At 58.7% G+C, this 27,087-nt stretch overlaps 1 protein-coding gene and 1 long non-coding RNA gene across 2 annotated transcripts; one reads left to right on the top strand and one right to left on the bottom strand.

The window, feature by feature from the left end:
* The first annotated feature begins 10,492 nt into the window (after nucleotides 1-10,492).
* On the top strand, nucleotides 10,493-26,801 carry FIBCD1 (fibrinogen C domain containing 1). The gene is made up of 7 exons (XM_074556675.1): nucleotides 10,493-10,827; nucleotides 15,629-16,105; nucleotides 17,362-17,521; nucleotides 18,147-18,283; nucleotides 22,850-22,946; nucleotides 23,094-23,273; nucleotides 24,261-26,801. Exons 1-7 carry the CDS (start codon nucleotides 10,756-10,758, stop codon nucleotides 24,518-24,520), a joined length of 1,383 nt encoding a protein of 460 aa, XP_074412776.1. The 5' UTR covers nucleotides 10,493-10,755; the 3' UTR covers nucleotides 24,521-26,801.
* On the bottom strand, nucleotides 10,923-13,768 carry LOC141731394 (uncharacterized). The gene is made up of 3 exons (XR_012583472.1): nucleotides 12,526-13,768; nucleotides 12,111-12,205; nucleotides 10,923-11,593 (listed from the first exon to the last, which is right to left on the bottom strand). It is a non-coding gene; the product is annotated as an uncharacterized LOC141731394 (long non-coding RNA).
* Nucleotides 26,802-27,087: the final 286 nt, after the last annotated feature.

Below are 27,087 nucleotides of genomic sequence, written 5' to 3'. Positions count from 1 at the left end.
AGCTGTGCAGCAGCTGCTGGGAGTGGGCAGCCACTGGGAAACCCACTGTCAGCCTCCGGGGAGAAGGAGAAGGGTTTGCAGCTCAATTATTGCCCGGCGCGTTCCCAGCACCAGTTTTAATGGGATTTGCATCCTGCAGGGATGAGGTTTTCCAGGTGTTTCGTTTTTCTTGTGTCTGTAAGCTCAGGACAGGAGATAGAATCATAAAATACTCTGAGCTGGAAGAGACCCAAAAGGATCATTGAGGCCAACTCTTAAGTGAATGACCCATGTGGGGATTGATCCCACGACCTTGGCACTATTAACACCGAGCTCTAACCAAATCTTTTGTGTCAGGGGTTTGCCTCCTCCTCCTTGGGATGCAGCACTCATCCTCGAGAGGATTTGCCTGCCCCTGTTACAGAGGGGGAGAGAGTCATGACATGTGAGAGAGTCATGACACCACACGGCCAGGGCTCAGGATGCTGATGAGTGCCCCAATCCCTCCTCCTCTTCCTCCTCCTCCAGCACAGCCCACTGGGTGTGGGGGCACAGAGAGCTTGATGGGAATTGGTGCTGACACTGCTGTGCTCAGCAGTGGGGATGCTGTAGCTGGGGTGGGAACTGCACATTCCCAGATGGATTCAGCTGTGCCCCAGACAGGATGAGCACTCACCAGGTTCCTGCTGGGTGGTGGGCACAAGTTTGCCCCTTGCCCAGGGAGATGCCCTACACTTGCTGTGGTCCACTGGTAACACAGTCCAACCTCACCTGAACTCCTCTGTACCTGGAGAGACTTCACCCAATGCTCCAGGACTTTGGTCCAAGCACTTGAGGGATGTGGTGACCAAGGTTGTGATGACACCAGCCTGTCCAGGAGGCTTCTTCTGCCCCAACACAGACCTGGTTCCCCGCAAGGGTTAAAAGCCGTGGAGGCGGAGAGGAGAAAATGTTCTTCTGATTTGCTTAATGAACGTTAATTAAGAAGACAGAAGATAGCAGATTCCTTCAGGGTAGAGATGAAAGGCCCGTTAATTAAATCTGGAGAGCGAGGAACAGGGCCAACTGATCCTCCTCCTGATCAGACCTGACAAGGCAGGCGCGGGGCAGGAGCGAGGTGTGCCACATCCCACAGCCCCTCGTGTCCCCCAGCCCAGCTCCAGGCTGCCAGCACGGCCAGGTTTTACAGGCTGTGTGGGACTGGGTGCCTCTTACCTGCCCCCAGCACCCCTGAGGCTGAGGGTGCCCCCATCCACACCCTGCAGCTGGGGTGAGAGCTGGGTCACTGCCCTGGGCTCCACTGCACGCCTGGAGTGGTTCTGTTCTCAGTTTCCAGCAGGAACTTCTCCCAAAGGATGAGCTGACCTTGCTGGAGGAAGGGGAACACAGGATGGACAGCTCCATCCTGAGGAAGAGGAGGAGAAGGTTTGGTCACCCAGCTTGGTGGTTTGCCCCAGGTCCCACCTCCCACAGGTTAAATGGGAGAGGGTCAGGAGGGCACTGACCATCACCTTGTGCCATGGAGGGACAAGCCTCTGGGATGGACACCTATCTGTGCTTCAGCACACACACTGCCTCACCTTCCTAAAACAGGCAGCTCCTACCACCAGGGATTTGCCAGAAATGGTTTTTGTGCCTGTAGCTGAGACCTGGGGCGCAGTAAGAGGATTCTGCTGAGAGCCTGCTGCCTCCATGCTCTCCTCTCGCTTTCAGCACAGCCTTGTTTCTAAAAGCAGAGCAGTTGAACATCCCAAAAACCACAGCAGCCTTACCTGGCCCTCCCTGACACTGTGTCCAGCTCCCTCTACCCCTGCATCGCTGGCCCTGGGACTGGAGCAGGGTTGGAGGCAGGCTGAGCTGCAGGATGGCACCAGCATTCCAATGAGCACAGACATGGCTCTGCCACTCTCCCAGCCCTGCAAGGGGGCACAGCTGGGGTGACAGGGTGCTCTTTGTCACAAACAGCAGCTCCTTGGGCAGAAAGGAGGAAAAGGCAGCTGCTAGCTCATCCCCCAGCTCTGCTGACCACGGAGTGAAGGTCCCATCTTCAGCGTAGTGGGAAAATGAACTTGCAGTGTAAATAATGGCTGGAGCATCTCTCATGCACGCTGGCTTATTTTGTAAACCTGAACTTTGCAAAATGTCACAAAACGGAGAAACGAGAGGCCTGGGATGAGTAAATCTCTATTAGAAATTCCCTGGGATGGCAGCAGTGATGTTCTCGCTCGATGATGGCACATTCCAGCCCAGCCCGGCTCGGGGAGCAGGGTCATGCGTGGCGCTGATTGCAGAAAGTATTTAATTAACACTGCTGTAAATGCAGTGCTGGAGATGCCAGCCAGACCACGGAGGGGCCACCACGCTGCTGAGCTGCAGGAAGTTCTGCCAAGGCTGACTGGAGATGAGGGAGGGCAGAGAAAATCAGGCAGATTTTGCTCCCTGCTTTGCCACAGCCCTCAAGGGGCAAGGGGAGGATGGGGACAGTGACACTGTCAGGATGTCCCTGAGCAAGAAGGCTTCACCAGCAGTGCCCAGACAAGTGAGGAAACCCCATAACAGGTAAAGGAGCTCTTACCCAAAGCAATTGTCAGGACACACATCACCATCCTCTTCCCTGATGCACAAATGGTCTAAAGTCACCTTTTCAGAGGTAATCATCCCCAAATTCTCTCAATACCTGGCAGACAGTGAAAATAGGAATATCTCAGCTTCACTCGTGCATGACCACAAGCTCATCATCTCACTGATGAGCTGAGCTACTCCAGATCTGACCCAGCTCAAGGACACAGGGTGACAGCCAAGCCACCCGTGTCCCCAGGACACAGATTTCACCCATTGCCTTGGGCTCAGGAAGTTGGGGAGCAGGGCAGGAGGAAGCACCAGGTCAGAGCAGGACCAGCCAGTTTCAGGCACAGCCAAAAAGGACCTTTTCCCTGCTGAGCTCATCAGCAGCCTAATGACACTGCCTAAAAAGCTCCAGAGCCCCTAATCGCTCATCACATTACGGCTGCTCACAAGTGAGGCCAACCAGCACAAACCTCCTTGAAGCCTTTCTAATTAATGAGCAGAGGCTTAGGCTGTCCCAGCCCAAAAGCAGCATCTCAGATGAAACCAGCAGCCTCCTGCCAGCCCCAGTCCCCTTGATAAACCCCTTTAATGGGCTTGTCAGCACCACCTGAGGCCACTCCATTGGCTAACAAGGCGCATCTGCCTGTGTGTCCCCCCTGTCTCCATGCTGTGGGTGGGGAAATGTCCATCTGCCTGCCCATCCATCCATCCATCCATCCATCCATCCATCCATCCATCCATCCATCCATCCATCCATCCATCCATCCCCACCGTGGCAGGAGCCATGGGATGTTCCTGCCATGGCTGCCCCTAATCCCCTGCTGGACCCCAGGACATTTCCCCTGGTGCCCGATTTCCCCTTCACCAGGAGGGTGGGTGACAGCTGAGCAGCAGCAGATGCCACCAGATGGTCACCAGAATGACAGACCCAGCTAAGCTGGTAACTGGGAGGACACTGGAGCCCCTCATTTGCTAAGTGGCTCCCTGTACTGGTCCCAAGGGGAGTGAGCTTGGGATGGTGGCACTGAGCTGCTGCCCACAAAGCCTCCAGGCCCTTTGCAGCACTGGCACCTGCACTGGCTCTGTCACAAAGGTTTGTGGCCACAGGCACAGCCTGGGCTGTCCCCTGAGAGAGGCTGAGCACTTGCACCTCCTCACAGAGATGGTTTCTCAGGGGGCTTTGGAAAATCAGACTTGGGAATCACTTAAGAACTATTTAAGCCTGCTGTAAGCCCGGGGGCTTTCCCACAGCCCCCAGAGCCCATTGCTGTGATGAGTGGTGAGTGCTCAGCCCCTCTGCCAGGGGCTGCCTCCTTCCCTCTCCCATCAATCCGAGGCGCCCCAATACTCTCTGTGACAAATAAAAGTTGTTGCAATACCTTTGACTTTAAAGCAGGAGAAATAACTCCTCTGTAACGTGATCTACCGTGTCTCTCTATCCCCAGGCGTGTCGCCCTGGATTGGGCTGGGGCTCTGATTTAATATTCTCATGGAAAGCGGTGCCCTCATCCAATTACCACGGGGATTTCTGCGCAGGCAGCAGCTGAGCCACCGGGCACTAAATGAGCCCCACGGGGGACAGAGCCCCACTGGGGTCACCCCAAAAGTGCTGCAGAAGGTCCTGAGTTAATCTGGCACTCCCAGATGTGTCTGTGCCAAGCACTGGGTAGGACTGGGAGGCACTGGTGGGAACTGGGAGAGCGAAGGGAAAGCAAAGCCTCGCTCCAGGCGGCGGCAGAGAGCTCTGTGGGAAACGTCCCTGGAGATTTCCACTTACCACAGGAATAAAATCCTTCTGTTTCCAACTGGAATGCCTGCTGCTCAGCATCCCCCTCCAGCCACGGAGGCTGGATGCTCCCTGGTAATCCTGCATCGTTTATTTTCATTGGCTGACAGAAAAAAGCGCCGTCAGAAAAGCGATGTTAGCTGTGCTGGCTGGCATAGAAAATGTTGCTTTAATTGTATTTTATTTGGCAATAAGAAAAGAGAAGCAAGAACAAACCCTCGAGATATCCCCTCTCTCCCCCCCATTTAAAATTTCAATTTGGTAATTTTATGACAATGTTTCTGATAAAACCCAACAAAGCACATTAAAGTGAGAGAAATGATTTATCCTTTTCAGAGGCACGTGATCTTTGCATACATTTCCCAGTCTATATATATTAAGACAGTTAAAAAAACCAAAAACCCAAACAAACTTGTTTGGTTTTTTTTCATGTCAGCTGTTGTTTTTCAACCACAAACCCCAGTATTTTTTCCAACTCTGGTTTCCTCCTTTCTGATCTCTAAAGGCAAAACCAGGCAAGTATTGGACATCCCATCTGAAAAAACCATCACAGAGCAGCCCCACTTCTTTCATCCCAGGCCTGGCCATCACACCATGTTCTGCTGTGATTTTACACTTTCAAGGCCATTTTCCTTGAAAATTTCCCTTCCATCCTATCCTCAAAGAAACTGTGTCATTGATTTACTGTTGAAATTTGGAGGAAGTGGCTGGCTCATGCTCAGCCTCCCCTGATTCTGATGCCAGCTGGGAGCTGCACGGGCTGGCCATGATTTGGGGGTTCCCTGACCTTTCCCCATCATCTCCACAAGCCATGAGGATAAAACCTTCCTAACTACCCTGACATTTAGAAACCAAACCCCCAACACATAAACCTGAGGGGTTTCTCTGTGCCACCTGGAATCAAACATGAGTTTTGGCTAACCAGCCTGCTTCTCCCACCCAGCCGAGCATCCTGAGCTTCCCTCCAGCCTCCTGCAGATTTATTTGCTGCACAAATCCCCTGCTCCCACCCAGTGTGGCAGCGACGCCTTCGGAGCACCGGGTGTTCCACACAGCGTGGGGAGGGTTTGGGAAGGGGTTAATGGGTGGGCACAGGCAGAGCTGGGGAGTTGCTAGGAGACTTGGGGCTTTGGGATGCTGGATGTGATGCTCAGCCAATGGAGAAGTCCTCTGAGGAGTAAATCTGCTAATTTGGGCATCGTTGGTTGCAGGGGCTCGGGGTGGATGTGGGTGCTGAGCAGAGCTGACCCTGACCCCCTCCTCCCAGCCCCACATTGATGCTTTCCCATCCTGCTCCTGTGGTTTCAATTAAACCGCTGAATTAATCTCCAGCAATAAACTCAGCTGCTATTGTAGTTTGCTTTGGGATTCATCATCACTTTTGCAGCAAATACAGCAATTAAACAGAGAGGTCTTGGTAGCTCAGGAGGGGAAAGCTGGGCTCCCCCAGGCTGGTGTTTGGGATTGGGGTACCCAGGTCCCCCCCAGGTTAGTTTTCACCAGCTCAAAGCCCTTTGTGGAGAATGCTGAGAGCAAGGGGAGCTGGAGGAGGCACCACTGCCCCCCCTCACCTGCATATGCTCCTCCAGATGGCCCAGGCTGCTGCTCTCCATGTGGGAAAAGGTTTTAAATTAAAATCTTCCCCGTGTTTTTTGGCGATTTTTGGCTGGGTTTCTTTCTCTTGACTTTCCAGCTCTCTGGCCCATTTGCCATCATTAAGTGCAGATGGAGTGGCAGCACAGTGGTGTTGGGTGGGCACAGGGGGGTCTCCAGCCAGGGCCCAGACCCACAGAGACAGCCTTGCACCCCACAGTGAGCCCCTCTCAGCCTGGGGTCAGCCCTATCTGCCCACAGCCCTCCTTGGCTGTCAGAAAAATGAATTGTTCCTTTCTGGAGATCCCTGTGGACCCCCCAGCCAGCCCCTCTCACCAGCACCAATGTCCCCCCTGTCACCATGGGTAGGGGAGGACTCTGGATATCCATCCCAGTGGGGTCTGACCTGGATTTGCTGCAAACCAGAGCCTTTTCCCACCCACCAGCTGCTCATGATGTCCCTCTCACCAAGTGTAGAGATGGGACAGGACAGGAGAGAGGGATGGGATGGGATGGGATGGGATGGGATGGGATGGGATGGGATGGGATGGGATGAGATGGGATGGGATGGGATGGGATGGGATGAGGATGGATGCAGCTTCCCTGCTATCCACAAGCCTGGCAGAGGAGCAATGCCCACAGCAGGGCAGGATCTGGCCCCTCCAGGGACTCTGGGATGCCAACTTTTCAGAGAAACAGCGGATTACAGCACATCAGCTCCAATCAATACTCTGCCGTAGCAGAGAGCAAAGGGAAAAGAGGAACAAAAAGAGGTTTCTCATTTGCAGGGGATTTGGGGCTTTTGTTGTGTTTGGAGGGAGGAGTGGAAAGAAAAGCTTGAGAAAGGGCTGGGAAGGAAGAGCTGGGGGGGGGACAGAGCAGCACCCACCTCTCTGGGACACTGCTGCAGGGTGGGAGCCTCTGAAACACTCGGGGTGCCAGGGAGAGCACGAGGGCATGGGGTGGGATTGGGATGGGAATGGGATGGGATTGGGATGGGAACAGGGTGGGCATGGGGTGCTCCATCTCCTCCTGGTACAGAATGTTCCATTCCTCCCCAGACCGTGGCATCTGCAGCAAAGAGGGGCAAAAGTGGACAGGGTTTGGTAGAGGGGAGAGAGGAAAAATGATGCTCAGCCCTGGTCCGGTCCTGCTGAGACCCTCACAAAGTACAGCCAGGCTTGGGGATGCTCTATACAAAATGGGGGTGTTAAAGGAGGGGTTTTTAAAAACCCAAATATCTTGCAGGGACAAGAACAGAAGTGATGCCACTGACCCCATGTGAGCTGCAGCCCAAGAGCTCTTTGTGGGTGGTTTGTCTCTTGTCTGAGCCATCGATTCCCCCTGTGGAAGAAAAAGGCCCTGACACAGGGAGCAGTGTCCTGCCATGTCACTCAGCAATGGACCTGGGGGAGAGGCTCCTTCCCTGGCAGCCAAAACGGGCTGAAAGAGGTGGCCAGGGGAGCCTGCACAGCCTCAGCACAGGGCAGGGCTGGGACAGGAGCTGGGCACACACAGGGGAGCCTGGGCACACACAGGGGAGCCTGCACAGCCTCAGCACAGGGCACTGCTGTGCCCAGCTCACCCTGGGCTGCCCCTCTCCTGTGCAGGGACCCCCCAGCAGCCACACTGCCAGCAGGGAGAGCCCCCAGCGGGGACCAGGGTGGATTTTGTCACTCCCGGTCTGTGGCCGGGTGAAGGACCAGCGAAGGACCATCCGGGCACCGCAGCGCTCTCCCTCGGCTGCTTGGGATGAGGCTCACGCATCTCCTCTGCATTCCGCGCTCTCGCCGGCGCGGGGACGGAGAGCTTTGAAGGAGCTGCCCTTTCATTATTAATATGATGATGATGTCTGACGCCGTGCGTGTGCAGCGACGGCTCTGCCTCCCCGGGCTCCCTGCCAAGGAAAGCACACGCTATTCCTGGGGAGGGCTCGGTGTCCCCCACCCCAGCCCTGGCACCGTGTCTGGGACAGTCCTGATGCCCCTCTCTGGGCTGGACCCAGGGGTATCGCTGCTCTCACCAGCTCTAGCAGAGAGTGTGGCTGAGCACAAGGAGGGTGAAGTGCCACCTCTGTAGTGTCCTGTCCCCACGGGGGCACAGCCCTGACCCCACCCCAGCCTCTGCCCGGCACCCCCACTGCAACTCTGCTCGCTGTCTTGGACCACAACGTAGGAGAGAGTGTCTGAAATGTTTCAAAGGGCTCTGTTTAGAGCTTGGGTCTGATCCTGTGTTGCTTCAGCTGTTTTCTTCCCCCAGGACAAGCCGGGACCGCGGGGCAGCGCGGGCAGAGCAGCTCCGGGAGGGGAAGCGCTGCCAGGAGCCGCAGCTCCCGCAGGAGCCGCAGCCTCCCGGCATCCTCACATCAAACCTCTCCCGCTTTTGCCCTCGGGCCACTGCCTGAGACATGAATCATCCTCTCTGATGCCGATCGATCCGGGCTGGGCTGCTGGCAGAGCCCCCTCCTCAGCCCCGGGGGTGGGTCTGTGCCCATCGGTGCCCAGCCACCACCGGGTGCCCAAAACTAGGCGCACCCCGAGCCTGTGGAGCTGGGCCCAGCGCTGTGGGGCCGCGGGTCTCAGCTGGCCATGGACGCCCCTTCCCATGTCCCCAGTTCCACAGCCACAGCCGGACGCTGTGACAGGTAACAGGAGGTGACACGGCTCAGTGTAAGGCAGTGATGGGCCAGGCCAGCGTCCCCAGGACAGGGCTCACCCTGAGCATCACTGAAGCTCCAAAAACCCCTTTGCCGGGGTGGCAACCTCCATCCCGCTCACCGCATGGCTTGGAGGCGGCTATTAGAGACAGCACTGTGACCGAGCAGGACCCTGCACCCTCACAGGGGACAGCAGTGGGGACACCCCACACATGACAGGGCCGCGAGGGGCCAGCGCTGCCTGCACAGCCCGGCCAGCAGGATCCCAGATCCCACCCTGCACCACCTCCGCCGTTCGGCTGTGGGCTATGTCAAGGTATGTTGGATTGCAAATTAAGCGTCAGCCCCGCTGCACGGTCCCGGCTCCATCTGCAGAAAATGAGTTGCTGGACTTGGAGAGTGTCCAGTTGTGCAGCTCGGCGTGCCTAACGCCCAGGGCTGACAAGCCACTGAATCACTCCTCCCCGCGCTGCCAGGCCACATGAAGCCAAGATGCATTTCTTTTTAATGATAAGTTTTTATTGTTTGGAGTTCTGCTTAAACAGCTTCCCGGGGGCAGCGCCTCCTGCTTCCAGGAGCCGAGCCCGGCTGGTGCGGGCACACCGAGCACCAGGGGCACGGGCTGGCCGGGCTCAGCTGCACAGGGAAGTCCTTGAAAATCATCCATGGGGAAGGAGCTGGGCTGGCAGCCACGAGTGAGCATCGCCCGGTAAATCCACACTAAACACCTCTGCAGCCAAAGGCAGGATTTGCACCTGGCCGGGAGGCAATGCATACACCCCACACACACAGGGAACCGATGGATTGAGGCAGCGCCTGTGCTCCCCTCCCTGCTCCAGAGAGCTCTTTGGGAATATTGGCCAGCCCAGCACGCATCCAGCTCTTCCCAAAATAGGGTGTGTGCCCTGGAGACAAGCTGCTTGAACCCCTCGTTCCCCACACACGCAACCTGCCACCCCTGCCCCACAGACAGGCAGCCCCCATCCCAGTGGAGCCACATGGGGGCTGCTGCAGGTCCCGACTGGGGCCGAGCTCCAGGACAGACCCAGGGGGGTTTGGGGGTGCCCAGGGGACCGCCCCATGGTGCAGGACAAGGGGCTGCAGGGCTGCCCAGCAGGTTTCCCAGGGGATTCTTAGCCTGGAGAGAGAGCTCAGCCTCCCCCCAGCCGGATGGAAGCAGCTCTGAGCCATCGCTGCTCTCACGCTGCTCCTCTGAACCTCTCAGCAACGCTCCTGCCCGCAGGTCAGACAAGTGGCAAATAAAAGATTTACGGGAGGTGCGGCAAAGCTCTGGGAAGGGAAAACCACATCCACACGGGAGCGGCGGCACACGGGGCCGGGAGGGAGCCCTGGCACGCAGGACCAGCCCCACGGCTCGGGGCTGGCAGCGCTGGGCTTCGGGAGCCGCTGTGACCCTGCAGGGGCTGGGGGCGGCTGTGCCTCGCCCCGCCGGCCCCGGCTCGGCAGAGTGCGCTGGGGTTTGCTCCGAGAGCCCCCCAGCACTTTGGCCACCCTCGGGCACAAAGGTTTGGGGGGTGGCGATGCCAATGCCGCCCTCTCCGCCCCCCCGCCCGGCACCCTGCCCATCCCTGCCCACCCATGGGACTGAGCCCCACCAGCTCGGGGCGTTCCGCCGGAGGATGTGGGGGCGTTTCTCCGGCAAGGGGTGAGCGGGTTCCGGGGGCACCCCCCGCTCTCCCCCCGGGCCCCTGCAGCACCCCCGATCCAGCTGGCACCCCGCCTTACCTGCTGCCGCTGCTCCAGCTGTGCTGCCACATCTGGGCAGCCGCGGAGCCCGGGGCTGGAGGGGGGGTTCGGGTCCGGGTCCGGAATGATCGGGGGGCAGCGGGCGGTGCTGGGGGGGGCGGGGAGATCCCCCGGGGCATCACCGGGCGGGGTGCCCGGAGCGGGGCCGGGGGAGCCCCGGGGGGGCTCGGGGCGGGCGGGGAGGGAAGATCCACCCCCGTGTCCGTGCCCGTGTCCTCCCTCCCTCCTCTTCCTCCCTCCCTCCTCCTCCTCCTCCTCCTCCTCCGCCGCCGCCGCCGCCGCCGCCCGTCCTCCGCCGCGGCCAGCCGGGCAGCGCGGGCGGGCCGGGGGCTGCGCCGCCGGGGAGGAGGTTTGGGGGGGCTTGTGGGGGTCCGGGCACTTACTTGGGCTGGAAGTTGGCGGCGCGATGGGGAACGAGCGTTGGAAAACCGTGGGAGGAGCCTCGCAACTTGAGGATGGGCAGCAGGAGAAATCACAGGTACGGGGCGGGGGGCAAGGGGGGCAGGGGGTGGGGGTCACCCAGCCCGGGGGTCCCAGCCACCCCCCTGTGTCCCCAGCCAGCTTTTCCCCCGGCGCACCCCAGCGTGGCGAGCTCTCCCCCTGTCCCCACCGTGAGAATCCCCCCTTGGCTGCACCTCCTCAACCCCCTCCCAATTAATGCGTTAATTAACCTGAGGGTTAATTAACCCTGGGCTACCCCGGGCTGGGGCAGCGAGCGATGCTCGGGGGCTGCCACACTGCCGAACCGCTCTAAACTGCTGAAATAACCCTTTAAAGGGGATTTGGCATCTCAGCTCCGCGCTGCAGCCGGGCTCACCCCTCCCGGTTCGGGGGCTCCCGGCTCCCGGCCCCCGCAGGGTTTGGGGGGAGGCCGGCGCTGCGGCGGCAGAGCCTGCGGTGACACGCGGGGATCCGGCACGTGCCGAGCCCGTTTGCACATCCCGCTGCACGTGTGGCAGCTCCACAGCCCGGCCGAGCGGGCTGCGAGCCCGACAAGCGCGGGATGGCTCGGCTTGGAAGCGACATTGAAGATTACCCAGTTCCGACCCCCGTGGCACGGGCAGGGACACCTTGCAGGCTGTTCAATCCCCCATCCAGCCCGGCCCTGGACAGTTCCAGGGATAGGCACAGCGATGGGCACGGGCACGGATGAGCGCTGAGCGCGGGCAGGGTGGGAAGAAGGAGTGCGGAGTGTGGGCAAACGTGTCTGCGAGGAGCTGGAGGACAGCAAATCTCCAGCGAGCCTGTGAGGGAAGGGAAAGGACCGAGAGCTGGCAGTGCTGCCCTTCCTCGGCACCCTGGAGCTGGGCAAGGATGGGGGAAGACACGCTCGATCCCCGCTCCGCCACTCTCCTGTCCCCTGACACCCGCAGCAAGGCAAGAGGGGCTTCTGCCTGACTTCCCCTTCTGCCAGCAGCTCAGTGGAGAGGGGCTGGGCACCCCGCCAGAGCCCTGAATCCCGAGAGAGAAAGCAGCCTGCCCTGCCCTCCCCTCCCTGGCAGACCCCTGACCTCCCGAGAGGGAAACCAGCCTGCCCTGCCCTCCCCTCTCTGGCAGAGCCCTCCCTGTGCACAGGGATTCGAGCGGTGCCACCCGTCTGGAGCTGCCATCCCCCGGTTTGTGCCCCCGAGGGCGAGCCGGGCAGGATCAGGACGGATCCAGCCCCACAAGGCAGCGGGGCCGGGTGGTTCGCGGTGGATTTCAGGGATGCTCGGAGTTTGCCGTGCTCCGGTGGATCCCAGCCCAGCCCAGTGTGCTCACCCACAGAGCGCCTCGGTGCTCGCCATCCTGCCCGTGCTCTCTCCTCTCCCCATCCGCAGAGAGTGGCGTGCCGAGGCAGCGGTGGCAGGCAGGCTCTGGGTGACGGAGCAGAGCAGGAAAACGGGAGCGGGGTTCAGCTCAGCTGCTCCGTGCCCGCGGGGGTGACACAGCCCCGGCCAGGGCGAGGGGAGGCGGCTGCAGCCCCGAGCCGGGCAGGGCGGGATGGGCAGCGAGGGTGGACAGGGACGGAGCGGGGGAGCAGAGCGAGGATGCAAAGTGAGCTCTGAATGAATGATAGGTGCGGGCTGGGGGACCCTGACGCGCTGAGTGGACCCCGGCAGGGAGGTGCGGGTACCTGGACTAAAGTTACACCAGCAGCTGAGCCTGGCCGATGCAAACCTCAGTGTTCGCTTACCTGGGAAGCAGAACAGCGGCTCTGGTTCGTCCTGGCTGAGGGCACAGCCCGGGGGCAGGGCAGAGCAGCCAGGTTGCAGGAACGCTGCCTGCCATCCCTCAGTCTGCTGGGCTGGAGAGGAGCACGGATTGTGGCAGGAGCAAAGGGGACTCCTCATCGTAGAGCATCTCCCAGGGCAGAGCTCAGCCTCTCCTGCCACCCCTCTCCATCCATGCTCTCCAGGGAACAGCCACCTCTGGGTGCCCTGGGGACAAGCCAGCTCGTGTCCTTCCCTTCCCACAGGCTGCAAGTGCTGGAGCTGCTTGTCTCCATCCCAGAACAGCCAGTCTGGCTGGCTGAGTGGGCTTTGGGCTGTTTTGAGGGTCCTGATGGGGTCCAGAGCTGCTCACAAAGTGTGGCTGGGTCACCAAGGACCCATGGGTGACCAAGTGTAGATCCTGTGCCAGGGCAGGGCATGGAGAGCCCGACTCACCAGGGACACAACCATCCCTTGGATCCTGCCTGGGGCTCCCTCCAGGCTCCAGAGCAGGTTTGCAAGCGAAGATCAGCTCATCCCAGGCACCACTCAGTCACACAGCTTCTGCTCTCCTTAGGAAAGATGATTTCAAGACACTGGGACCTCCAGCCCAGTGGATATCCCCACTGGAACATCAATAACCAGGGCAGGGGGATGTCTTAAAGCTGTCCAAAACTCTTGGCAAGAATTCCAGGGGCTTGAGGCCATGGAACAGACAGCTGGAACCCTATGGATGATAAGAGCTGGCTCATGGTGAGGCAGGAATGTGTGGTAGGGGGTGTTGCAGGGTCCCATGCCCAGCTGGGCACGCTGCTGCAGTGCTGCAGTGCTGGAGGGGCTTGGGGGGACTCCAGCCCAGTTTGGAGTGCTGCTGGTGCCACTGGCTGGGTTTGCCTCCTCTCCCCACTGCAGGTTGCCAGGTAACGCAACCTGCCAGCAAAACGCCGTGGGACTCCTGAGGCTGCTGCCACTCAGGATCCTGCAGCCACAAGCAGGGGGGATCCCTTTGGAACGGGATTGGCCTCAGTTCCTGGTGCTGGTGGGAGGGCAGTGACTGTGGGGCTTGAGGGCTGGAAAACAGCTGGATACAGCTGCTGGTGTGGTGGTACACCCAGACAGAGCTGTGAGGTTTTGGTGTGTTACAGCCCAGCTGGGATTGTGTGGCTGTGGGAAGTGGAGCCTCGTCCTCTCATGGCTCTGTTCTGGGAGCTCTCACTGCTCAGAGGGGACCTTGGGCCCTGCAGCTCCTCCATGTGCCCCTCAAGCTGGGCATGGCTCATTGTGGGGAGCAGCATGGGAGGGCACAAAGCCCTGGAGATGAGAGTGCTGTGACAGCCAGGACAACCACAGGGACAGGGTCCCTGCTCACCCTGTAGATCCCAAACAACCTGATATTGGCCTTTGGTCAGCAGCCACCCCTCCTGTCACTTCAGGCCACTGAGGGGCCCAGCTGAGCCCAGGTCCTGGGTGCCCATTTAAGGATGTGAGCAATGGGCATCTGCCACCTCTGTCTGCCACCATCCTGCTGCTCCTGGGTGTCCCCTGTGCCCCCAAGCAGGGCTCTGTATCTACACACACATCAGGCAAACTCCTCAAGCCCCTGCTTGCCCAAAGTTTCCCTTATTGCCTTTGACATCTCCTTTTAACCTGCACCAAGGGGCTGAGCCTGGGGCTCAGAGCTCCCTGCAGGTGGCTTCCATTCAGCCCAGTGCTCTTTGATCTCCCTCCATGGAGAGGGGCAGAAAGCCAGAGCCCACCCTGGGGCTGGTGGGGCATCCTCAGCCCCCCAGCCAGCCCTGCTGCTGCTGTGGGGTCACCTTAATGCAAATGGTTGCGTGAGAGGGAATGAAATGAAGGGTGCTTGAAGGAAGGTGTCACTCCAGATAGATGTGCACGGGAGGGGACAGGGCCTGGGAAATCTTTGCAGATGCAGCAATTTTCCCCTCATTTCTGGGCAAAGTAGTCTTTGTCTCTCTGAATCTGCAGTTTGCTGCCAGCCCAGCAATTCCTTGTGACAGCCGTGGCCCGGGTCAGGGGGAAATCACAGCCTCTGTCCTGCAGGTGTAACGAGCAAGGGAGGGGACAGGGAGCCCATGGGATCGGGTGGCAGCTCACCCGCTCTGCTCTGACTGTGCTGGCACTCGAGGCTCTGCAGGGAGAAAAGGCTCCAGGTGGGCATGGAGCAGGTGCCAGGGGCTGAGCCCGTGGCTCTGAGCAGCAGCAGAGCTGCCAGAGGGGCTGGGGGTGTCAGAGACCTTTCCCAAAGTGATTCTCCCTTGCCAGGAGGCTCTGGGACTGATCCAAAGCTTTGGGAGCAGCTCTGCCCCCTCCAGCAGGAAATGATGAAGGATGAAGGGGATGAAGATAAGTTGCCTGCCATAGCTGGGAGCTGCCCTGTGCACAGCAGGTCTCCACAACACTCAGGGCAGTGTGACCCCAGCACAGCCCCACAGCCACCAGTGCTGCTCTCCCTGTGATCCCACTGTGAGGGACATGAGGTGTTTTCCCATTTTCCCCCCACATTTGTGCCCAGGGCAGCAGGGAGCCCCCCACACATCTCTGGGGGAGCCAGGGCTGCTCCAGCCAAGGATCAGAGCTGTAAATAAAACATGCCACGGGAGCGGGCGGTGCCGTGCCTTGCTCTCGTTATTATTTCATGGCCTGCTCCCCGGCGGGCTCGGCAGCTCTGCTCACTCACTGCTCACCCGTGTCCCTGCAGAGCTCCTGGGGTCCTCCCCTCCCTCAGAGCCATTGCCAGACCCCAAATCCCATGCAGAGGCTGCCTGTGAGGGGATGGGCAGTGCTGATGGCCTCTGTGTCCCTGCAGAGCTCTCTGGGTCCCCTCCCTCAGAGCCATTGCCAGACCCCAAATCCTGTGCAGAGGCTGCATGTGAGGGGATGAGGCAGTGCTGATGGCCTCCATGTCCCTGCAGGGCTCTCTGGGTCCCCTCCCTCAGAGCCATTGCCAGACCCCAAATCCCGGGCAGAGCCTGTCTCTGGGGTGAGGTTTGAGACCCCAAGTCCCATGCAGAGCCCACCTGTGGGGTGAGGGGATGAGGCTGACTGCGTGTCCGTGTCTGCCCGCAGAGGATGAGCTGTGGCTACATCCTGTGCACCGTGCTGCTCTCGGTGGCCGTGCTCCTGGCCGTGACAGTCACCGGCGCCATCCTCTTCATGAACCACTACCACACGCCCGTCACCGAGCCGCCCCCCGTCATCAGCACCAACCCCGAGGAGGCCAACGCGCTGGTGACCATCGAGAAGGCCGACAGCTCCCGCATCAACATCTTCATCGACCCCAACTGCCCCAGCGCTGCCGGCGCCCTGGGCCGCGTGGAGGGACTGCAGAGCTCCCTGCTGCATGCCCTCACTGAGCACGACGCCGAGGCCAAGGCCACCAAGAGCCAGCAGAAGGCCCTGCTGGTGACGGTGGCGGATGAGGTGGCCAAGCTGCTGAGCCACGCCGTGCAGCTGCGTGCTGACTGCGACGGGCTCAAGAAGGGGCACAGCGCCATGGGGCAGGAGCTCAGCGCCCTGCAGGGCGAGCAGGGCAGGCTCATCCAGGTGAGCTGGGGCTGGCAGTGCCAGGCAGGGCAGGGCCCACTCCTCCCGCCACCGTGAGCCACCCAACTGCAATCCCCTACCAGCACCCCAACCTGAACCTCCTCACTTATCCTCCTCCTTACCCTAGGACTAGTGTACGAATGAATTCAAGGCAGATTAGAATGAGCAGAATAACAGAAAGTCAGTCTAACTAAGATGGTTGATTTCAACTCAACAGATTATAACTCCCATCCTATAACTTTATTTATGTCCTACCTCCACCTAAGCTTCAACTCAGCCTTCACCCTAAGTAGCCTAGGCCTAGCCTTCCACCAAACACACCTATCCTAACCCACTGAGCCCCACAAATCCCTGGGGGTGGAATTCCCTGTGCCAATGTCCCTGGGTCATGGCTGCTCCTGGCCTCAGCATCCAGGGTAGAGCTCCAGGTGAAGGAGGTAAGGTTGAAGGCAGGTGCTTGGGAATTGGAAAGTGGAAGTGTCTCCCTGCCAAACCACCCCACTGCCAGTGAGCCTGGTGTGCAGCCTCCCACCTTGTGGGTGTCCCAGCTCCAGGTTCAGTTTATGGGCTCCAGACAGAGCCAAGCACACCACAGAATCTTCTCAAGGGCAGTTCATGCAGCAATCAGCTCCCCCTCTTTACAGTCCCCAAAATTCCCAGCCAATGAGCTGTGTTGAAATGCTTACCTGAGTGTGCCAGAGCTCTGCCAGGTGTCACAGCAAGATCCAGGGCACGGCTGGGTGCTGCATGCCTGACCCTCCTGGTACTCAACTCCCTCTGCCCAGAGCTGCTTGTGTCTCTCTGCTTTGCTTCTCTGCCCATCCTGGTGCTCTGCCACAGCTACCCCGTGTCCCTGTCCCAGCCTGGGTCACCTCAGGGGATGACAGGAGCTGGGGGCTGCCTCAGGACACGGCTATTCCTGCTGCCTCCGTCATCCTGTGCTTGCCCAGAGACGCTCCTTATCCACGGGATTGCAGCACTGCTGCACCCAGGTTTGGGGATTTCTCCTCCCTGGGCGCAGTAGGTGCTTATCTGGACCTTGACCCCTGCCAAAAACCAACAGAGAAAAAGCAACAGAGATCAGAGTTAAAGCAACAGAGATCAGAGATAAAGCAACAGAGATGTTTTATGGGATCTGTGGATTTACACCCTGGCATTGCTGAGCACTGCGGCCAAGGGGCAGGGAGGGATGTGGAAGGGATTTTACCATTTCACCCCAATTTCTGTGCCCCCCCCCACCGTGTCCCTGCCCGCAGCTGCTGTCGGAGAGCCAGAGCAGCATGGCCCGGCTGGTGAGCTCCGTCAGCGATGCGCTGGACTCGCTGCAGAGGGAGCGCGGCGGGGCCCGGCCCCGGCTCAAGGCTGACCTGCAGCGAGCCCCGGCCAGGGGAGCCCGGCCCCGGGGCTGCTCCAACGGTGAGAGGCATCCCTGGGGAGAGGGATGGGCCTGGGGCAGGGAGGAACCACCCAGCGTGGGGCAGAGCATCTTGGAGAAGGGAATGAGCACAGCGTAGGAGGTGGGGAAGAGGGAGAAGGAAAGGGGTGTCCTGGGAGGGGGAGCTCTCAATGTGCAGCTCCCAGTCGTCCATAAACCAGCCCTTTCACACCCCTGCAAAGCTCCCACAGAGGGTAGCTGGGACCAGGCAGAGCATTCACCTCCATCAAGTGTGGAGGGTGGCCCTGCACAGTCACATCCCTGAGCCTTGGGTTGGGGTGCAGCTGAGGAGCCTGTCCTGGAGCTGGGAGCATGTGCCCACAGCCTCCCTGGGCACTGGCTGTCCCTTGTCCCCATCTGGGTGCCAGCTTGCCCTTGCGATCCCACAGGGACATGGGGGCAGTCCCTGCCAGCTGCTGGGGAGGCCCATGGTGGTGGCATCCCCCTTGGCACTGCTCACCCTGAGAGGAGAAGGGAGGGAAAGTGCAAAGCAGTACCAAGCTGCAAGCAAGGTTGGGAGCCTGGAAGAAATTGCAAGACATTAAATTAGCCCATTAATTAATCAGCTTTCCCCTCACCCCACCCCACCCCGATGGCACCCTGCAGGCTCCCGGCCCCGAGACTGCTTTGACATCTACATGAGTGGGCAGCAGGAGGATGGAATTTACTCCATCTTCCCCACCCACTACCCCGATGGCTTCCAGGTCTACTGTGACATGAGCACGGACGGGGGCGGCTGGACGGTGAGTGAGCTGCCAGCACCCCGCTGGGGACACGGGGACATGGCACTGCTGGCCCTGCTGGGCAGGGAGATGGCACTGGGACACTGGGGGTGTCACCAGGAGGGACAGTCAATGTCAGGGAGGCTGGCTGTGCAGCCGGTGGTGAACCCTGAGCTGGAGCTAGTGCCTGCCTGCACTGGGGAGCTGGGCTAGGGCTGGAGGGGGGTCAGGAGGGAGTTGGTGCCACCTCTGGGATTTGTCCCTCTCAGCAGGGCTGGGCTGTGCCATGGGGTATATGGCTGTGCTTTGCCCCATTGGGGCAGTGCTGGGGCTCAGGGCAGACCCCAAACCCGGACATTTGGCCTCATTTAAGGCCGGGCTGCCTGGGGCACCTCTGCTGATTCACTCCCTGTCCGATTCACTCTGCCAGAGCTGCTGCAATGGGCTGTGATCACAGCAATGGGGGGGGACAGGGCTCTGTCACTGCCCCAGGGAGCAGTTGGGGGTCAGCAGCTCCCCCTGCCCCGGAGGGCATCACTTGGGGTCCCAGCAGGTGTTGGGGGTCTCGCCGGGCAGCCTCTGCCCTGGGGACATGCTGGGCCAGGACCCCTCCAGCTGGGTGCTCTAGGAAACAAATCCCCACCATCTGATCCCCCTAAGCAGCTTTGAGCAGGGCCAGCAGGGAGCTTAGCCCCCCTGCCCTCAGGGGCTGCTGAGAGCCCACCCAGGGCAGGAGGGACCTGTGGTGGGTACCAGGGTGGTACCACAGCTCCAGTGGGGAAACTGAGGCACAGCACAGCCAGGACCTCAGCTCTAGGGGGATTACAGAGGGGAGAGGGGACCCTTCTGGCTCCCCAAGGTGCAGAGGGTCCTTGCAAACCCCGTGCACAGCCTGCACAGCCTCTGCCAGCCCCAGCCAAGCCTGAAGAGCAGCCCAAGGTGATTAGTGAGACACTCAGAGGCTTATTTAAAGCTGCTGCAGGCGGGAGGGCTCGGCTGGGCTGGGGAGGGGGCTCAGCGAGGGATTCTGAGCCCGGGAGTGCAGTGGCACAGACACCACAGAGCTCTGCCCTGCCTTGATGGGGCCAGGGGCCAAAACAGGGCCCCAGAGACAGCCGGGGCTGGGCTGAGGGTGCCCACCCCAGGCTGATGTTCTGGGGCTGCGCTGCAGCAGAGGGTCCCAAACGTGCCGTGGGTGCAGGGATGGTCTCAGCCATCTCTGGGGGAATGTGTGAGGGCACTGCCTGATCCAGGCTCCAGGTGAGCCATGGCATGGATGGGTGCTGTGGGGCAGAGCCTGGGAAATTCCCTTCCCTTCCCTTCCCTTCCCTTCCCTTCCCTTCCCTTCCCTTCCCTTCCCTTCCCTTCCCTTCCCTTCCCTTCCCTTCCCTTCCCTTCCCTTCCCTTCCCTTCCCTTCCCTTCCCTTCCCTTCCCTTCCCTTCCCTTCCCTTCCCTTCCCTTCCCTTCCCTCTGGAATGATTTCTCCTGACATTTGGGCACATTTGCATGTGGGTGGGTGGGTGGAAGCGATGGCAGCAGCTGAATCAATTTTGACTCAGGAGCCTGGGAGCTGCTGAGCTCAGCTTTAGGCTGCCTGGGCAGCTGAGGCCAGGGCCAGAGCTCAGGACCTCCCTGTCCCCAGAGCCTGCTCTGCAGGGTCCTGCTGGCTCCCTGTCCCCATCCTGGGCTGTTTTGTCCCCCCTCTGTCCTGCCCAGCAGCAGCAGGGCCACGTTTGTGCTGCTGGGGATGTAGCTCTGGGTCAGTGCCCTCCATGCCCTGTGCCCAGCCCTGCCTGCGGCTGCAGAGGCTGCCCTGGGGCTGCCCAGCCCAGCTCTGCCCCTCACACTCACCTCTGGCTCTTTCTTGAAGTGATGATGGCATGGCAGAGGTCAAGGGAGATCAGCAGGGCTCAAAAAGTGTCCTTTTCACAGATTGTTGTCTTCAGGATGTCTTTGCAAATGCCCCACGCTCCTCCCAGTGCCCCTGAGCCTCCATTGCTCCTCATTTGGGGCAAAATCCCCTGGATCAGCACCTCAGCTCCATCAGCAGCAGTGCTCTGTGTGCCTCAGCATCACCTCCATGTGCAGTGAGCACTGGGAAATGTTGGAGAGCCAAAGAAAGCAGGAGAAAAGGCTGTGCCAGCAGCACAAGGGCTGTGGTGACATCAAGTGACAGCTCCCAGCTGCAGGGGTACCCTCTGTGCTGGGACAGTGCTGGGGATGGCCTCACCAGCCTGGAGAGGGGTCCTGGACAGGGCTGGGGCTGGGCATTGACACTGGGCTGGGGTAAAGCACAGGCAGGGCTGAGAGGAGCCACAAACACGTCCTGTTTCCAAGGGTGTGGTTTATGTGCCACCACAAACAGGACAAGACAATTCTGCTGTCAGGGCTGGGCAGGAGCAGCTCCTGGGAGGGCAGAGGTGCCAGCTCTGGTGTTCACAGCTGTCCCAAGGCACTGGCACATCCTGGGCCCTGGCTCTTCCCTGCCCAGAGCTTCTCCCTGGCTTTCTTTCGGTCTCCCTGACCCACAGGGCTCAGAGAACACCCTGGGCTCTGTGCCATGGCTGCCAAAACTGGACCAGGAGCCTGAGCTCTGTGGTGGCTCAGGATGTCCCCACACTGAGAGCTTCAAGCCCAGCAGGAGTTTGGTGGAGCTGAGGGAGAGGAAGCTGCCAGTGGCAGGCACAGGCTGGTGTTCCCACTTTTCCCTGCTTTCAACCCATTTTTCTGGGTTTGTGGCTCTGCAGGAGTCTGTCCCTGCCCCACAGGGGCAACTGGGGGAGGCAGAGAACGAGGGAGATAAATATTTCAGCCTTGCCTTTAAAGAAGGGAGGGAAATCCTTTTTGCTTAAGAGGGGGGTGATGCATATTTGATGAGGAGGGAAAGAGCAGCGAGGCAGGGCTGGAACAGTATAATCCTGCAGGTCACTGGTGCACCCAGCATCCCCAGCACCCCAGAGGGTGATCAGGAGGCTCCCACAGCCCTCCCTGCACCTGGAGGGGGCAAAAAGAGGCAGAGAAGGGATTGTGCATGAGAGATGGTGAGGGTGGAGCAGGACACAGAGACTACAGCACTCACCAACAACAAACCCCTTTGGGGCTGAGCCTGGTGGGCTGAGAGGCACTGAGGCTTCTCCTGGGCTGATTCCTGAGCTGTGCCAAGGCTCAGGCAGCAGAGCCCTGTCCCACACGCTTCCCTGGGCACCACTCAGGCAATTGGCCTATTTAGAGCCGTGGCTCAAAGCCGATTAGGAGGGAGCACTGGTGCTGCAGCCACTGACTCCCCACGCCAGCCACAGAGCTGGTGGTGGCTGGGGAAAAGCAGCTTCAGGCCCCTGTCCAGCCACGCTGTCCCCCTTTCCCAGCAAGGCTGAAGAAAGCCCCTTTAAATGGGCTTAACCACAGCTTCTCAAGTGCTCAACGCGGGGATAAAAATTAAGGCTCTAATTCTAGAAGGTAAGTACAGCAGGATCAGAGTTGTGCCAGAGCCTCAGCCAGCCCCAAAAACGCCCATCTGGGGAAGGGAAAACAGTGAGATGTTCACAGGGTGGTTCTGCTTTGTGTGCCAGGGTGAAAAACCTGTGTATGGGAGGGCAGGAGCAGCAAGAGGAAGCAAAGGAGAGTGGCTTCCCCCAACTCCAGGGCTCATCCACATTCCCCAATCCTGGAAGGTCAGCTGGGGAGCTCTGAAGATGGGGTTCTCTGGCCCCTGGGAGGGCTCTGCCCAAGCCACCAAGTGTCCCAGCTGTCCCCACCACGGTCTCGGGAGCACAGAGCTTGGTGGGAGAGGGGCAGGCTTGCTCAGCCAACTTTAATGCAATTAATCCAGGGCTGGAGGCTTAATTAAGTTCAAATGGTCGGGCATGAAGCATCGTTTTCTGGATCGCTGTCAATAAATCAAACCCAAAAGTATGGATAAAAGGGGATGGAACACACAGGGCACACGGGCTGGTGAGCAGATGGGAGAGGGAAAGGGAAAGGCTCTGAGCAAAGCTGCATTGAGCCCTGGATCTGCCTGGGATCTGGGGGCTCTGCAGGGCTCAGGGCACTCAGTGCCTCTCAGCTAATTTCTGTGGGAGATTACAATTTCCCTGGGAGATTAATGAGGCTGTCAGAGATGATGTTTTAAAATGGGGTGCTGCCCAGGAGAACAAGGAGATCTAGGAGGAAGAAATCAGCCCTGCTGGGTTTTCACACAGTTCTGGGCACCCACTGTTGGCAGGAGGGCTCACAGCAACCTGGGCACCCCGTGGGAGCTTGGGTTGTGCCCTCTGTGTCCCTGCTCCCCTGTGCAGGGGCAGCCTGCAGGGTGTCCATCACCCCAGGGACACCACAGACTTCCCAAGGAACTTCAGGTTTCCTGAGCTCTCCTCACATTCCTAGACAGAGGATCCTGTGAAGGGTTTTGCCTGAACGGACTCAGCCACCCTTGGGATGGAGCATTTCCCCGGGGAGCTCATCCCTGTGCAATCACTGAGCCGACAGGGCTTAATTTGTGCCGCTAATTAAACAGGGGTAGGCAGGGAGCAGAGGGGTCCCACAGGCTGGGAGCAGCCCCACAGCTGATGCCCTTTGTGTGTCCCCAGGTGTTCCAGCGGCGGGAGGACGGCTCCGTGAACTTTTTCCGTGGCTGGGAAGCCTACCGGGACGGCTTCGGGAAGCTGACAGGAGAGCACTGGCTGGGTGTGTGGGGCTGGCATGGCAAAGCACGGGGAGCTCCGGGGTTCCTTTGTGATGGACGGGACACCGAGACCCCCACCCATGGGCTGGGAGAGAGGGGCTGCAGCCCTGGGCACGCCATCCCCACACTCACCCCTTTCCCTCTGCCAGGACTCAAGAGGATCCACCTGCTGACGGTGCAGGGCAGCTACGAGCTCCGCATCGACCTGGAGGACTTCGACAACGGCACCGCCTTCGCCCACTACGGCAGCTTCGGGGTGGGGCTCTTCTCCGTGGACCCCGAGGAGGACGGGTACCCCATCAGCATCGCCGACTACTCAGGGACTGCAGGTGGGCAGCGGGATGGGGGGCACATCCCCCATGGGCAGGGGGGGTCCCACAGCTGTGGTGGGGTTCACACGGGAATTAAGAAGAGGGAAGAGACAAGGATCTAACTCCATGTTTCAGAAGGCTAATATATTATTTTATAAAAATAAATAGTATTTATTCATTTATTAAATATTATTTTATACTTTTATATAAATATAAAATATTATATTCTATCTACAAAAATTATATATAAATAATATTTCTATTAAAATATTATATTATATATTATTATATAGAAATAATATATATACATAATATATAAATAAATATTTCTATATAAATAATTTATATATAAAAATAATATTTATACATAAATTTTTCTATAAATGTTATATATTTATAGATAAATATAAAATATATAATTTAATCTAAACTATAATATAAATATATAAATATATAATTTAATGTAAAATTATATTTATTATAAATATATATATTTATATTATGCAAAATATAAATATTATATTATTTATAATATATAGCGATATATATTATATTAAAACTATACTAAAACAATAGAATAAAGGATTTCATTAGAAGGCTTGGACAGAATAGAAAAGGAATGAAAATGGAATTATAAACTCATGTGACTGACCACAGTCCAATACAGGGTGACTGTGACTGGCCATTAGTTAGAAACAACAACATGAGACCAATCACGGATCCACCTGTTGCATTGCACAGCAGCAGATAATTGTTGTTTATATTTTGCTCCCGAGTCTTCTCAGGAGAAAAAAAATTCCATAAAACATGTCTATGACACACAGCCACCAAACCCCCTGGCTGGGGTGTTCCAGTGTCCCAGGGCGGCAGCACCAGCTGCATCCCTGTGGCTTTGGGGAGCTGGAGGTGGATGAAGTTGGGCATCTGCTGGTTGGGGATCTGCTGGAGGAGCCCCATGGGGCAGGGCAGGAGGTGCCCATCAGGATCTCCTTTCCCCTGGCACAGGTGACTCCTTCCTGAAGCACAACGGGATGAAGTTCACCACCAAGGACCTGGACAACGACCACTCGGAGAACAACTGCGCCTCCTTCTACCACGGCGCCTGGTGGTACCGCAACTGCCACACGTCCAACCTGAACGGGCAGTACCTGCGCGGCCACCACAGCTCCTACGCCGACGGCATCGAGTGGTCCTCCTGGACCGGCTGGCAGTACTCGCTCAAGTTCACCGAGATGAAGATCCGGCCCATCCGCGAGGAGAATTAGCTGATGGCATCTGCCCCCCACACCGTGCCCGCTCCCCTGCCCCTCCCCAGCTCCCTGCAGACCCACTCCCTCAGCTGCCACCCTCCTCATCCTCTCCGAGGGCTCGCCCACCTCTGAGGGGCTCCTGGGGAGTGACTTTGGCTCCTGGGCATCCAGAGGTGTTGCCAGACCTTTGCTCCCACTGCCATGACCAGGTGTCCTGGCCAGAGTGTGACCCACGGTCTGTGCTCGTGGCTGGGGCACAGAGGATGCAGGAGTTTGGGCAGAGGTGCCCAGCAGGAAGGAAAGGATGGAGGAGGGAGGGATGCAGCAGCCCAGGCAGGCTGAGCACCTCTGGTCACCTCTGCCCTGGACACTACACCTGGCAGTGGGCTCGCCAAGCTGGCAAGGGGCTGGGGGCATTGTCATGGGGAACCCCAGCCCCCCAAACCCCCAGGACTGGGATGAGGCTGCTGCAGCTCCCCCATGGTGCTACTGGTGATGGGGAGGCTCAGCTGGGCCAGCCTGACGTGCCAGCAATTCCTCCTTGGGCTGCAGAACGCTCTCCCCTGCCCCTGCAGGAGCAGCGCAGCTGGGGAGGGACAACCACCAGCTCCTTACTCCCCACTGTCCCCGTCCTGTGTCCTGGAGCCCCCCAGTGGGTCAGGACACCCCAAAGTGAGCCACAGCAGCGCTGCCAGGACGCACACCCAGAACTGAGCACAGCACGGAGCTGCTTTGGCAGTGCTGGGCAAACAGGGAGCACGGCAAGGAAGAGGAGGAGGCGAGGAAGGCTCACTTCCCAACACAGCTCTGCCTGCAGTTCACAGCCCCTCCCTCCCGACCAGACCCACTGGATTCACATCAGACTTTCACCATGCAAAGTCTGTGACCTTTCCCCAGACCCTTTGGGCAGCTCAGCCCCATTTTCCAGTGAGCCCCCTCTGCTCACTGCTGGCCTGGACACTGCACTCTGAGCTGTGGCACTGGCTGGGCACCTGCAGATATCCAAAGCCTTTCATTTCCTCAAATCCTGTTAAGGTTTTGCAAAAGAGAAGCCCCGAGTGGGGCTTAGCATCTGCAGGGCCCTGATAACCGGGCAGCAGCACCAGGCAGGAGCTGCCATGGGACTGATGTCTCCTGCTGGCTCCCTGGAAGGACTCAAATGGGGGATTTTGTCCAAAAAAACTGAGAACCAAATGTGAGCAGACTCTGGACTGAGAGGGGAGGGGACAGACAGAGCCCTGCCACCCCTCACAGCATTCTCTGCCTGTGCTACAGCAGCCCTGCCCCAAGAAACAGCATCAGACAGACAGATGGACTGAGGAGGGGAGGAAACTCCCCCTGTCTCCATTTCCAGGGGAGCTTAAAGCACGGGGAGATCAAAGGCTCAGCTTCCCAACTGTGCCAGGTTTGTACTTCCCTCTGTGAATCTCCTTTTTTTAAAGCCTTCCCCACCTCGGATCTTGTGCTGGACAAGATCTCTCACCCACTGGGTGTCTGTCTGTCTGCCCTGACAGAGAAACGGACAAACCATGCACTGGGATCACCACAGCTTTTTACTCTGCCAGAGAGATCCTTCAGAGCCCTCAGGGCAGGGAGAGCTCTGAGCGAAGGGCACTCAGCTCTAAGCACTCCATCCATGCCCAGGACGATGGGGACTGGGGGAACTCAGCAGGGGCATTTCTCAGCACAACAGCAGGAGCCCTGACAGCTTCCAAGGAGCTTCCTGCATTCCACTGGACCTTTCTGGAAAGGTTCTGCCTGCACCCATCTTTACTTTTCGATCAGTTATTTTGGTGAGTGAGCTGTAGCTGGGTTTTCTGATGCTTTGGGCAGGAATGCACATGGAACCATGTGCTGGGTGGGAAGGCTCATCCCTCCCCCAGACCCTTCCCCTGGCGTTCTGCCGTGCCAGGGAGCGAATGTTGTATGTTGGTTTGTTGGTAGCACATCCTTGTGTAACCGCCTGTGTCACTCAGGACCCCCCAGAGATTTGTTTTGACTTGCACGAGAGGTTTTTAATCCATGCCAAGACGCAGGATTTCCCAGGATTATTCCCAAGAGCTCAAGCATTGCTCCATGGCCCTGGATTAGGTTAAACCCATCTGCAGTGACACCTCCCTGGGAAGGGGTGGGCAGGGGTGACCGTGGGGCTGGGATGTGGCCATGGACCTTCCAGAGCAGCCCTGGGCCAGGCCGTGGTGTGTAGCAGTGCTGTGAAGTCTAGGTCGTGTGTGAGTGTGTCCAAAGCTGTACATGTGGACTTTCTAAACTCCTTAATAAAAGGATCTCATCGTTACTCACCGTGTGACAGCTGTGACAGTGCGGGGACACGGCCAGAGGGACCGCAAAGGGAGTGGCACTGAATCCCTGCAGCTCCTCGCTGTGCTGGGGGATGGCTCATGGCACAGCATCCCTGGGGACTTGGCCACCACACCAAAATCACTGCACAACAAGAGCTGGGGACACCCAGGGGGCTGAGGAGGCTCCCCAGGGCTCCAGCCCAAACCAAGGCCCTGCAGGACATTGGGGTGGCAGTGTCTGTGCCGAGGGGAAAAGTCTGTGCTACCACACCAAAATCACTG

This window comes from Zonotrichia albicollis, chromosome 21, assembly GCF_047830755.1.
Source record: "Zonotrichia albicollis isolate bZonAlb1 chromosome 21, bZonAlb1.hap1, whole genome shotgun sequence".
Classification (NCBI taxonomy): domain Eukaryota; kingdom Metazoa; phylum Chordata; class Aves; order Passeriformes; family Passerellidae; genus Zonotrichia; species Zonotrichia albicollis.
Note: the sequence above shows the minus strand (reverse complement) of the source record. Positions and strands in the feature narration are given on the sequence as shown.